Genomic DNA, 13,727 nt, shown 5'->3' with positions numbered 1-13,727 from the left:
AAAACAAAACAAAACAAAACAAAACAAACCTGTTCATTTGAAAGAGTTCAGTTTTGCACTTTCTTGTACTTGTGATTCTAGTAAAAATAGTCTCTCAAGCTTTCTTCTGGTTCTGTTATTCTATTATCACATGTACTAATTTTAGCTGTCAGCAGGGAAAAACAAATAATATTATTTTTCAGTGTTTAGGTGATAATTCATAGTACATTGTTGAGTAAAATGATACATAGTGGCCTGAGAAATCATCACACATCTACACCAGTAGAAATGGACACCACAGTGCTTTATAGCCCCTTTCCCAGAAGTACGCATATTAATTGCAACATACCAGAAAACCAACACTTTCTCAACCTAATTTTGATATTGAATAATTTTTGTTTAATATACATTTCTCACTGGACTATAGCATACATTTCAAGGCCAAAATTACCAACATTATTTTCTACAGAAATGACCCCTAAATTAAGCATTAAATAGAAATGATTTAATGATTTGTCAGCATTGGTTTACAAGCCAGGAATGTTTGTGCCATGTAATTGACATTGACCTTAGAAAAAATTGTAAATTTCCTTCCTCTATTTCCCCCTTTTATTTAGGATATTAATGAAAATCTTTTATGTTTCTGTAGTGGGAAGTACAAATTTTTAAAAGAATTATTTTATTTAACTTTATTCATTTATTTATTGTAATTTGATCAGAGAGGGACTGAGAGAGAGAGAGAGAGAGAGAGAGAGAGTGAGAAAGCAAGACACCAGGTCTGGAACTCAAAACACAGTCTGGCATGAATAATTTTTGTTTAATATACATTTCTCACTGGACTATAGCATACATTTCAAGGCCAAAATTACCAACATTATTTTCTACAGAAATGACCCCTAAATTAAGCATTAAATAGAAATGATTTAATGATTTGTCAGCATTGGTTTACAAGCCAGGAATGTTTGTGCCATGTAATTGACATTGACCTTAGAAAAAATTGTAAATTTCCTTCCTCTATTTCCCCCTTTTATTTAGGATATTAATGAAAATCTTTTATGTTTCTGTAGTGGGAAGTACAAATTTTTAAAAGAATTATTTTATTTAACTTTATTCATTTATTTATTGTAATTTGATCAGAGAGGGACTGAGAGAGAGAGAGAGAGAGAGAGTGAGAAAGCAAGCCACCAGGTCTGGAACTCAAACCGCAGTCTGCCACATGGGAGTCCAGTGCCCTTAACCACCATGCCACCTACTGGCCCCAGAAAGAATAAATTTAATAGATGATTATAAGAAATATTTTCTTAGCCCCTCAAGAGTATTACTGTACCTTTCTGAGCCCAAAGAAGGGAATGTTCTATGAAAAACTTAAAGGGTTTTGGGCCAGATCTGTGACCTAGTGATTAAGACAGCCAGATTGCAGTGCAAGTACCAGACCTGGAGACATGAGAAAGATGCTGGGTGCATGAGCCCATATGCCCATATTTCTGAAAGGAGGGAAAGATGGGGGAGAAGATACTGTGGTGTGACCATTCCCTTTGGGAGAGATATTTTTTCTTGTCCCACTCTATCTCTCTCTGGTAAGTACACATGCTCTCTAACAAAAACAAACAAATAAACAAAAAAAACAAACAAACCAAAAACTTGCTTTATCTGCTATTTAACATTAAGAAAATTAAACTAATCTCATTCAATACATTTTTCTTTTTGTAAAGATTTATTGCATGTAGAAATAAATAGGCATACAGTCTCTGACTCCAAAATTTAAAAAAATGAAAACCTTTTATTATTTAATTGGCACATTCAAAGTGAACTGATAATCAATAAAAACATTGTCTTTGGTCCTAAATTAAGATTCTTCAAAATAAGTATGTCTAAAGAGCAGTTTAAGCGGTAACTATTAAACAATAATGCCTAAGGTTACAATTATTTAATCATTAAATAATTAAACAATTACTTGTAAAATTTGTCATAAACTACAATCATTAAGATTGCTAATAATAATTTAAAAAGGATTGCCAATAACAGAAAACAAACACGGTATTGTTTTACACTCCTTTCCTTACTTTACTTGTTTTCCAATGTCATTTCCACATTGAGTACATAATGCAAAAGCTATGTAAAAATGTGACCTAACCTTCTGCCGAAAGAATCTGTTGCGGTAGAAACTCTGATTTCTTTTCCCACGCATAAACCATGTCAACTGACAGACAAGACTTTCTAAAGCTAACAAAGGATATTTCTCAGTTTAGTCCTAAAAGGAGGATAAAGCCATACACATAAATTTCTTAGTACACCCTAGAACTTACCAGATGCTAGCAGCAGAGGGTTGATAAATGCTTGCTTGAACTGCTATATAATCTTGAAACAGACAAAGAAGACAGAAACTAGGAGCTTTTTCCACAACAGAATAGAAGTGACAAGATCTTTGGGAAAATGTAATCATCTTAGCATTCTCAGTAGCCCAGGAAGGATGTGCTAGGCATTATCTGAAAACTGGTTTTCCCTAGGTTTTAAGGTAAAAATGTTCAGAAAAAGATCCATTTGGATCATTTAAGTTGACTACAGAAATCTATATTGCATTACTTTTATTTCAATCAATTTTTTGTAGTTAGCATATTATATGTAATATCATTGCATAAAAATCTACAGTCCTTAACTACAGGGACCCCATTGTCCACCACTGTCTGATATCTGATACAATATGTGGCACATATTATGTGCTCAATAAATATTGACTAATGTATGAGTATATGATCAGAGACTCTGAAAGGATATTGCAAAATCACATATGATCCTGGTAAGGAGAAAACAATAAATCAATGTATAAATGTGACTCTTGAATGAACTTAGACTTAAGTATATATATATATATATATATTTGCATGCAAAAACATGGAACAAAGTGATGAATATTAAAAATTGGGATTTTCAAAAACAGCTAAACTCCAGAGACCAGCAGATGTTGTAATGTTTACATCGCTAGATTCCCACATGGCCAACTGTAGTTCGTGTCTTAGACTTGGAGGTTTGAAACTCACACCAGGTGCATGTGTGTGCTTGCATGCCCACAATCCCATGAGGAGAAGGGATTGCAGTGTGACCATACCCCCTGGGGAATGATGTCTCACTTTCTGTCTCTCTGTCTTTCTCTGGTGAGCACATGCACCCTAAAGCAAAAATCTCTCTAAAAAATTAAATAACTAGACTCCAGGCCAGCTGTGACAATGTGTGCAGCTAAAACTCTGTGCTATGCAAAGTGGGACTACATGGCAGGCTCAAGGCTGGGTGTAATCACATGTACCTGCAATAGCAGCAACTCTCAAGGCCCCAAAGCATGAGAATCATAATACAATGAAAATCTGTGGGGAAAAAAATTTAAAAAAAATAAAACAGAATAATCCCAGAAAACCCAAATCCAGAATTGTAAAGATCTGAATTTTAGGTTCCTGACTTTCAATAAATTTGAGCTTCCTAAGTGCAAAGTTTAGGGTTATACTCCTATCTTCTGGGGGTTTTATTTATCAGAAAAAGTATATCAGACAAGGGACTAGCAGTTGGCATAATGGCTATGTCGCTGGACTCCCACGTAGTTGACCGAATTTCGAGTCCTGAACCCAGTGGTTTAAACTCATGCTGGGCGCATGTGTGTGCATGCCTAAGATCCCAAGAGGAGAATGGAGGAGAAGGGATTGTGGCATGGTCATCCCCCCAGAGGGTGATTTCTTGCCTTTTGTCTCTCTGTCTCTTTCTGGTGAGCACATGAACCCTTTAGCAAAAAAAAAAAAAAACAAACAAACAAACAAAAAAACCACCTCTCCAAAAAAGCAAAAGAATTTCAGACAATAAGTCTCAAATGTTCAGGAAAAAGGTGAATTGTAAGTAATAGGCCTACAGCATAAGGTTACAACCAATAGTTGTTAAGAATGGATGAGAAATAACAAGACAATTAATTTTGTTTTTATTGTATTCTTCAAATAACACAACACATATTTCATGAGCTCTTTGTATCTATTAGACATTTTTGCAGTATCCTAAATGATTCATATATATATTTTTTTCGACTTTAGTTTCTTTTTTCTTTTTTCTCTTTGGAGCCTGGAAGGGTAGCTAACACACAATAGCTATTCAATACATGCTTTCTTATTCGTTTACTGATTTCAAGGAAACATTTACTAAAGGATTTGTATTGAACAACTTATATGAAGTTTCCATACTACCTTTAAAATAGGGACCACAAAAATACATTTGGAAAGACCTATGATACAGAAAATTCAATAATTTGCTCAAGGTCAAAGAATTAGTGTCAGATGTGGGATTTGAACTCACTTTTAATGGAGACAGCAGATAGACCTCTAGAGTCTACCAGCTTATCTAACCTTTGTACTGTCTCTATTAAAATAGATGTCAATCAAAGAGAATGAGAGTTCCATTTGACTGCTTGCAGCATATTTTCATGAGCATTTCCTCACTTAAACATACTTGAAATGAAATCCAAGAGAAGGAAGAGACAGTAAGAGAAAACATAGTTGTTTCAGATGCAGTCAACATTACTGGCCAGAATAAACAAATTTTCATCTTTGGAACAAAATAAGAGAAGGCAGGGGCAAGTCTTTGGCCTGAAGGGGATATAGAGGGAGATGACAGAAGGAATACAGACCTCTAAAAGATCCTCAGCCTCCTAGGCATGAGACCCTCACAACTGCTCCTTGAGGCTAGCTATGGGTAGGGCCAACTTTGTGCACATAAATTCCTCAAGTGTTTTTTTTTTTTTTCCCATTGTCTTCTCACTCATAATAAAATCACCAATCAATTTAGCTGAGCCTCATCCTTACTGTTAAGGAGTAGAGCCTTAGTTTCTGTTCAAGCTCTTTTGCATATTGCCAACTAGAATGCAGGCGTTGAAAGTGAATGAAAGAAATTCACAGAAGCAGATACACCTTTTCCTTTTTCTGTGCTTTTTGTCTTAGAAAAGAAGTTTTGAGGGACATTTTGTTTAGGATGAGAAGAATTTGAGAGCTAGGTTTCCTGACTTTAAAATAAATTTGAACTTCCTGAGTACAAAGTTTAGAATCAAATTCCTATTTTCTGGGCAGCGTTTCATTTATTAGTGATAAAATGTGAATTTTCTGCTTCAAAGATAAAAGAATCAAATGATTTTTAAAGGCCTGGGAAGCCTGGGATAGTTATTACAAATTTTAATGAGTTAAGTGTAAATGAATTAGAAACATGCATCTCGGATTTCTTATTAAAATATACATGAGGTTACAGGTTATAAAGAAAAATGCTTGGCAGAGTACATCTCGGCAATTGCCAACCTTAAAGCATTTGGGACATTTTATCAGTTGTCCCATAGCAGATGGAAGCTCTTTCTTCCATCCTTTCCTTGCATCTGAGTTCTTTTAAGCATGAAATGCCTTTCCTTGATAACTTCTCTGTCATATTTTTTTATTTGTTATTCCCAGGCACATACAGAACAAAGCACAAAGTTAAAGTTAATATTTCCCTAGGATTGCAGAGAGTATATAATATGGCCATTTAGTGTCTTGTCAGAGAGGAACCCCAAACCAGGCATACTTCTCTCTGTTCACGTAGAACGTCGTTACCCCAAACAAACTCACATGTGTCCTGAGTACCTATGAGTGTATGCAATTATCTACCAATACATGGTATTTTGAAGAGCTCATGGGAAAATGAAATTAAAGTGTGAATTTATTTTAGTGTAAAAATTTTGAAATCTAGGCATAGTACTTTTATAATGTGCATTATTCATGGACTTTTTGCCTCTCATACCAAGGACACGTATGAATCACCGAGAGCCTGCGATATTTTTGCCTGCTTTCTATAACTATTCCCTAAGTCACATCTTTTCAGAATTGATTTTCAAAAGACCTGGCCATGTTTAATGTTTTTCAAGTAAAGGTATAAAGTGAACAAACTATTTGAAATATCTGATATGAAGAAAGAAAATTTAATTGCCAGAGGGCATGCATACTAACCAGAGATAGAGAAAGGGGGGGAAAGTACACCCTTATGGAGAGTGGTCACACCACAATCTTCCATTTATCCATCTATCAGGAGCCAAAGCATGCATATGCATAAGCTGACATGTGTTTCAAAGTAGGTACCAGGCTAGAACCACAGTGAGTCGTGTGAGATTTGTCTTCCTTAAACACTAAGCTGTGGAACCTAGTTCGTTTGTTCATTTGGTTTGTTTAATAGTGTATGTGTCAGAGAAAACAGAATACTTGCCTGCACAGAAATAACTACTTCTGCTAAATGGAAGTTCAGAATATTCAATAATGGAACTGAAATTGTCATGAGAAATAATTACCTTTTCATTTTATTTTCTGTCTTTTTAATCCATCATCTATGTTATCTATTATTATTCTCTGATGGAGCATAGAGTGCATTGTTTTCTGGTCTTAAGATAAAAAGATAATTGAACACTTTAAAACCTCTTGAATACCCAATGAAATCAAAACAAATTTTGAAAACAAAAGCTCATATTAGGTATTTAAATTCCAAGTTTTTATAATGCAAGCACTTTATAATCATATTCATTTAGGTGTAAATTATTTTTTATATTTCTCTAATAAATCATACTAAGTAAATAAGAAAATGTTGGCACTGATTATTTTGTCATAATAATTATTATTAAAATACTATGGTGCCTTATAAGATCTAGTCCCTTTTGTTTCGTCCTAAACTTTTCACCCTATTTCCTAGAATATTTACACCAAGCACTATAGATAGGATTCTATAGATTCTAATAGTAGTACAACATCTTACTTGATCCTTAAAAGCGTGATTGGACATTATGGTCCATGTATTATGAATGTGACATTGAAAAAGTTCCTTAAACTCCCTACATTTGGTGTCTGTTTCTCACATCTTCTATGATACTTGTCATACCATATAAGGGTATTGGGAATAAAATGGAAAAATGTATATAAACATCTTCAAAAGATACTGACACATTATAAAATATTAAATATTATTGCAGTATTGCCTAGAATCTCTTGGTTATCAATTGAAGTCAGCATTAAAGTCCAGGTCTATCTTCTGGCCTTCTGCTTTCCAGGCTCCTCATTGCCCACAAGAACATTTAAAAAGTATAATAAAATACTCTATGTTCTCCTTCCTATTTATTTTTCTAGTCCTAACTTTTTCAGTCCAATACTCACTGGCACTCCAGCCAAGCCAAGTATCTGGCAGACACCCTCCTAGTCCTCCAGGGTATATGCTGTGTTTAGAAGCTCCACCTGTCCAGTGAACCCATACTCAGTTTTCAAGAGCAAGCACAGGTGGCATATGAGTGAACTGTGTGGTACCCCTGCAGTTAAGACCTTCTGCCTCTTTATTTCCAAAATATTTTCTTCAACTCTTTACTTTTTAAAGCTTATTTACTTCTTCCATAAGTGAGACAGATACACAGAGAGACAGCATCCCCAAACAGGGTCTTGACACCACAACCCACACCCAATTTTAGCCAGCTCTGGTTCACGGGTATGTGCCTAGTGACTCAAGAATGTCTTCAGATTTGAACCTAAAACCTTCCCATGTGGGCTAGTCTTGCAAAGCATCATGTTGTATAGCTGCGCCACTGTCAGGATCCTCTTTGCTTAATTGCTATCATATCATTTGTTGACCATTTGTCTCTCTCTTACACTAAACTGTACATGCCTTGAAGTCAGAATGTTTTTAACTCAATTCTGTGTTGTCTGTCCGTTTATTAATATTTGTTTAATTGATTCTAGACTCAATTTTCTCTCCTTCATATGCTTGGGATGACTTTGGCAGTCTATATAGAATGAGGGCTCTAAATAATTGTTGATTAAACATTTAACCTGGCAGATTTTGTTCCCCTGGTTAAATATTATTTCCCACTCCTTGAGAATGTTTTACTTGTTCACCTGATGATGGACACGTAGGCTGGCTAAACTATACATTTTCTCACAAATATGCTCAACTTTCTGAAAAGACTGCCTATTTCCCCACCTTCATTTCCTTTGAGTCTCCCCTTGTTCACTGGATACTGGCAACTCTTATGTTCTTCTAGTCACTAGACACACCACACTTTCTTTCTATGGCATTTTCATGTGCTTTACTGTGCTTAAAAGAGTCTTTCATGGCCCATCTTCCCAAAGCTGCCTCTCTCCTCTTTCAGGTCTTATTAAAGATCAAATTCTTTCGCAAACATGAACATTTATTCTCCTTCCTAGCTCCCTGAATATTTTTTGGATCGTGATTTGTACTAATTTTTATTTATTTGCTTAAGTTTGTCTGTTTCTCACATTAGAAGTAGGTTACATGAGGGGAAGGACCACATCTGCCTTGTTAAATATTAAACAAGACTTCACAATAATCACACATTGAATGAATAAAGGAAAGGTGAATATAATAAACATGGATGTTGGTCCCCGTCATGGTGGCATGCTGGTAAGCTCCTGCTACACCACAGACAGAGGCCATGCTGGATTGATACTCCAGGATCAGGTTTCATTCCCCGCCCATTTCCAAAGTTGGGTGCAAAGACTGTACCTGTAGTCCTGGCTACTTGGGAGGCGGGCTGATTATGACAGAGCAAGACTCTGTCCAAAATAAATAAATAAATAGCACAGATGTTAAATTATGGAGTGTCTATCATATATAATTTTTTAGTAAATTGAACAGTTTCAGACACCAGAGACATCATAAATGGAACCAGTCAATCACTCAGGTCATTTGCCAATCATTTGTCAAGCAAACTCTGTATAGCACAAAATGCAAGTTGGCCAGTATATAAACTGTGGCTTTCCGTTACACTCAAGATACTGAGAAAAAGATCAGATGATTTGGTCTTTAGTTCCTCCCAGGTTTAAGCAACTTTCCCCCTTGTCCACTGCAACCCAGCCATACTGACCTTCTTCCAATGTTTCCATTCTCTTTGCTACAAACATTACCTTCACTTTACTCATTAGAAAAGATGCACAGAGCAATTTATCTGATTCTCTCATGGATTCTGCTCTAAGCTTAAGCAAAGTTTTTCCAGTGAATGTATCCATTACTCTGTGCCCTTTATTACCAGAATATTTTTACAATAGATACCTATCTTTCCACATTTTTCTAGGACTCCTTTGATTTTCTATAAACCACAAACACAGACACACACACATACACACACATACACACACATACCCACCCACACACACACACACACACACACACACAAAGAGAGAGAGAGAGGGAGAGAGAAGGAGAGAAAGAGACATTTTATTGGGAGTATCCTAAAGCAGAATGGAAGATTATTCTATGGACCACTGTCATTCTTGACAATAAAGTGTATTTGCTTCGGAGATCATGGTGGATATTTGAAAGACTATGAAAAGTTCATTAATGTGATAGCAGAGTGCCTCAAGAAGTTGAAAGAAAAGGAGGAGAAAAGTTAAAATATGAAAGTAATCAAGTTGAATTTCATTTAGTTCATGATAGTCCTTTAGAGAGTCTTCTGGGTACTTAAATTCTCTAATATTAGAATGTCTTTTGTAATATAAATAGCATATTTTTATTAGGTGTTCTAATAAAAAAATTAAAAATTAATCTTGGGGCAGAAAAAAAGTAGAATTTTACAGTTTCTCCTCCTTTGGCTAACAAGAAACTTCTTGTTCCTTGTGTTTTGACTACATTAACATTTATGTTGTTTGCATATACTTGGTAAAACTGCATTGAATAGTGTCTCTCGAAATTCATTAAGACATATTTTACTGTTCCTCAGTATGAACTTGATGAATGCAGCTTGTTATACTTCTCGTGTGACTTTATAAACACAACCCAGCTGTATTCATCTTCCAAAACTGAAAAACGAGAACTAGCTTTTCTCCATTTAACTTTCTCTAAAGTTTCTGCAAGATGATGCTCATGTTACAGTTAAATATCAGCTGTATAGCTTTTTCTTTCTTTAGCTATTAGTCCCTTAGCTGTAGCTTTGCAATCAAAGAGAGATCAACTGTATCTAAATAAAAGTATGCCAGAATGTCTCTGGCATAAAGCTCTCCCTAAAGATTTCAGTAGTGTTACTTCAGGAGAGGAAATAAAGTACTGTGCTTTATCCAAAAATCTAAGAATTTAAGTCACTAAAAAATAACACCAGGTTATCCAGTAATCCTCATAGAGAGATACGTAAGCACAGGATCTTGGTGTTACTCAACACATTTTTCCCCCACTAAATTAAGAAAGCACTAGGAAACTTAGAGAAAACCTTACAATATGTACTATTGTTGAACCCTTGTCGTATTGATATAAACCAAAGAGAATGTCTTAGTTAAAATTTAATTTGAGCATCACTGTCATTACACAGTATCCAATTAATTTTGAAAGCAGGTTAAGGCCAATTTTAGACAAAATTATGAGATAGATAAATGTAGATAAATGTAGAACATCTTTCTATTTAGATGTGAAGCTTCTGAACGTCTTTGCTAATAATATTTTTGTGTTTGCTTCATCAGCACATATTCTAAAAGAATTCATTGTTCTGTTCCCAATAGTAGGCTGAGGTGGGGTGGTTCTTGTGGGTATCTTCATTTACATGTCCTATAGGTAAGTCCAGGTCTAGGTTGGAACCTGTCATGAAACCCAGAGGCTTCCCATCATTACTGCGAAAGGAACCCTCATGAAGTGGCTGTAAAATCTCACTTTCAAGAGTGACCACTCTCTGATTGTTAATATACATCCTAAATCAGATGTCATTTAGAATGAGTCCACTTTAGGAAGATGCTTATTGAATCCCTCCTATTTGCAAATAATCATAACAAGTGTGAACAAGATCTCCATCAGGTACTGCCATCAATTTCCAAATGTTTGATTTACTTGTAATTGTTTCTTCTCTCTTGCATTCTTATTACTTTCTTCAGGCTGGTGGTTTGATGCTTGTGGCCCCTCCAATCTAAATGGAATGTTTTATACCGCGGGACAAAACCATGGAAAACTGAATGGGATTAAGTGGCACTACTTCAAAGGGCCCAGTTATTCCTTACGTTCCACAACTATGATGATTCGACCTTTGGATTTTTGAAAGCACAATGTTGGAAGCAATAATAACAGCAGCCCAAAAATCTGGAGAAGCTATCAGATAAGAAACTGCTTGAAAACTTCTGAAGCAAACTATATTGTTTCCCTTCCTGCATGAAGTGGTAGAATGCAAAATGGCCAAGGTTCTTGACTATGGATTTGGAGCCTTTTGAATTCACCAAAATCTCTACTTGGGTTTGCCGTGTTCATGAGGCTTGACTGTAGAGAATGCCACTCATGCTGTTTCTAAAGGGAAGAAACTGCTCAGCTTGCTGTGCTTCAAACTACTACTGGATTTTATCTTTGAACTTTGGTAGTCAAGTGATAAATACAGTTTATTTCATGTGAAACTGTAAAAGAACATGAAGAATAGAAACAGACTACCATACTTTTTTGGAAAAGATGTATTACACCCATGAAATGGTGTCGTATCTATGCAAACCTAACTACAAATAAATTTATACTGTTGCACAATTTTGATAAAAGTTCAGAAAGAGCTGTGTTACTCTCTAAGTTGGTTAAATGTTAATGAATTTCAGCTCAATTCCAATAATACTTAATAGTTGATTTCAGTTAGCCTATCTTCTAATGTAAATTTCATTTTTGTAAGCCATAACGAATTGTAGTAATTGGAGAATGCCAGTGTGAAATAGAAACACACCACATTACTCTTTGATTTTTTTTTTTTTTGGATACTGTTTTCGGAAAAAAATTAACATAATAAAGTAAGAGCATACCAAGTTAAAAAAAGAAAAAAATCTTATCTCCCCATGCTACAGTTTCCATTTACTTCAATAGCTGACTGATTCATATATATTTATAGTCTGAGTAAAGTTTAAAGAATGTGAAATATATCATCAAGTTCTTGAAATCATATACATGCATTTAATATTTTCCTTGATATTATACAGGAAAGCAATATTTGGAATGTATTAATTTGAAGTAAACTGGAGCAATTCATTTTACAGTATTTTCCTGCATGCTTATCATACATGTAACTTCTTCATTTTAAAAAAGGTTTTAGATTTTCATTTTTTCCATTCTGTTATTTCATGCTAATTTAATTTTGCTGATTAACTGAAACAAGCTTCAAATTCACTCCATTCAGTTCTATAAAGAATACACTTTAAAGTCTAAAAAAAATAAAAGAAGAATTATGAATATCATTGTACATAACATGTTTATATCTAATAGTGGTTTAATCTGGAATATGCAACATTGTCCTTTATTGATGCAAATAAACTCAAGAGTTCAAAGAAATCTACCAGATTGCTTAATGAAATATATTACTTTTCATATTTTTCTTCTTTAGGCCCTTTTTCCTTGGGCAATTTCTAGTTTTAAAAAATTAATGTTAGCAGAGAAAATGGGCAAGACCTCTGCATTATACATAAGGGACACACACAATCATAGTTACTTAAGAAAATTCTAAATTATAGCTGTTGTAAACCTTTTAATAGAAATATTCCTATGGGATAATCTATTTACATTAATTTCTGGGCACAGATTTTTGTGACAACTTGAAGTTATTACAGTATTTTATCAAGAAGTGTTCTCTGCCTTTAAGTGTTCAAGGTTACAATAATGAACAGTTTTTATGGAAACATGAGTTTCTATGAGATGAGAAGTAGAAATAGATAATGGATTGCCTTTCTTAGAAAAGGAAAAACTTTTTTCAAGATAGGAACACCAATTTCAACATGGCGACTTGATCCATTATGCCTTACTGGTTGTTTTCTTCCCTCCATGTTAGAGCAGAAAGTTAACCACAGTTTTTAGAAAATATTTTTTGACTTTTACCATCAGGTCTCTTATATTTGTGTCTGTATACAAACTTTCTTTTGTCTTACAAGTATATTTTTAGGTATTACACAGTTTTTCTCTTCTTGGTGGCTCTTCATAGCACTGTTACATCCCACCCTCTAAAACTCTATCCGTTATTTTCATTTATGTGAAGAAATGAGTGTTTAGTTCTTTGTGTTTGTGTTCCTACAGATTTTTTAACAGTCCTTGGGCAAGGTATATTATTTCCCAACTCATATTATAAAAATAAAATAATTAAAAAGCATGATCCTTACTGTTTTGTTATCTGGGTTTGAAAATAAAATATTTTTTCCAATTATTTATAATAAAGTGGTATAAAATATTTTATGACTCCATATGTGCATTGTGTAAGGCCTAATGTTTGTGGCAATTTAACATGTATATCCTTAGCATTTATTTCAGGATAGAATAGATATTAGAAATTTGTTTTAAATTTTTTATTTCAAGAAAATTCATGTGATTTTTATGCAGTTATATTCATATCAATCATAATATTATTTGATCTAAATAAAATTGAACATAATATTTGTGTAATTTCATCTCATTTTAAATATATATTTTACAAAATTTAAATCAGAGAGCTATCAAAATATAGAATTACTGATAAAATAGCCAGACCAGTTGGTGATAGTTAAGGCATCTGGGTCTCACATAGCTAAGTGGTTTGGGTCCTGGACCAGGTAGCATGAAAAACACTCTGGGCCCATATGTGTGCATGCCTAAAATCCTGACAGGAGGAAGAAATGGAGAAGGGATTGCAGCATGATTATTCCCCATGGGGGTACTTTCTCACTGTCCCTCTTTCTCTGTCTCTCTCTGGTAAACACATATGCCTTCTAGCAAAATTGAAAAAAAATTATATAGCCTCAATCATTTGA

General features: G+C 34.4%; 1 protein-coding gene across 3 annotated transcripts in view; it reads left to right on the top strand.

Annotated features, from left to right (window-relative positions):
- The window catches only part of ANGPT1 (angiopoietin 1), a 277,865-nt gene extending 264,656 nt beyond the window's left edge, over positions 1 to 13,209 (top strand). For all 3 annotated transcript variants that reach the window (XM_027768052.1, XM_006167919.3, XM_006167920.3), the window contains one exon: positions 10,869 to 13,209. In XM_027768052.1, the coding sequence (XP_027623853.1) occupies positions 10,869 to 11,029 (161 nt within the window). In that variant the 3' untranslated portion in view covers positions 11,030 to 13,209. The remainder of the gene's footprint in view (positions 1 to 10,868) is intronic.
- Positions 13,210 to 13,727: the final 518 nt, after the last annotated feature.

Source organism: Tupaia chinensis, unplaced genomic scaffold (assembly GCF_000334495.1).
Source record: "Tupaia chinensis unplaced genomic scaffold, TupChi_1.0 Scaffold145257_1, whole genome shotgun sequence".
Taxonomy (NCBI): domain Eukaryota; kingdom Metazoa; phylum Chordata; class Mammalia; order Scandentia; family Tupaiidae; genus Tupaia; species Tupaia belangeri.
The sequence above is the reverse complement of the archived record's forward strand: the minus strand, read 5'-3'. Positions and strand labels throughout refer to the sequence as shown.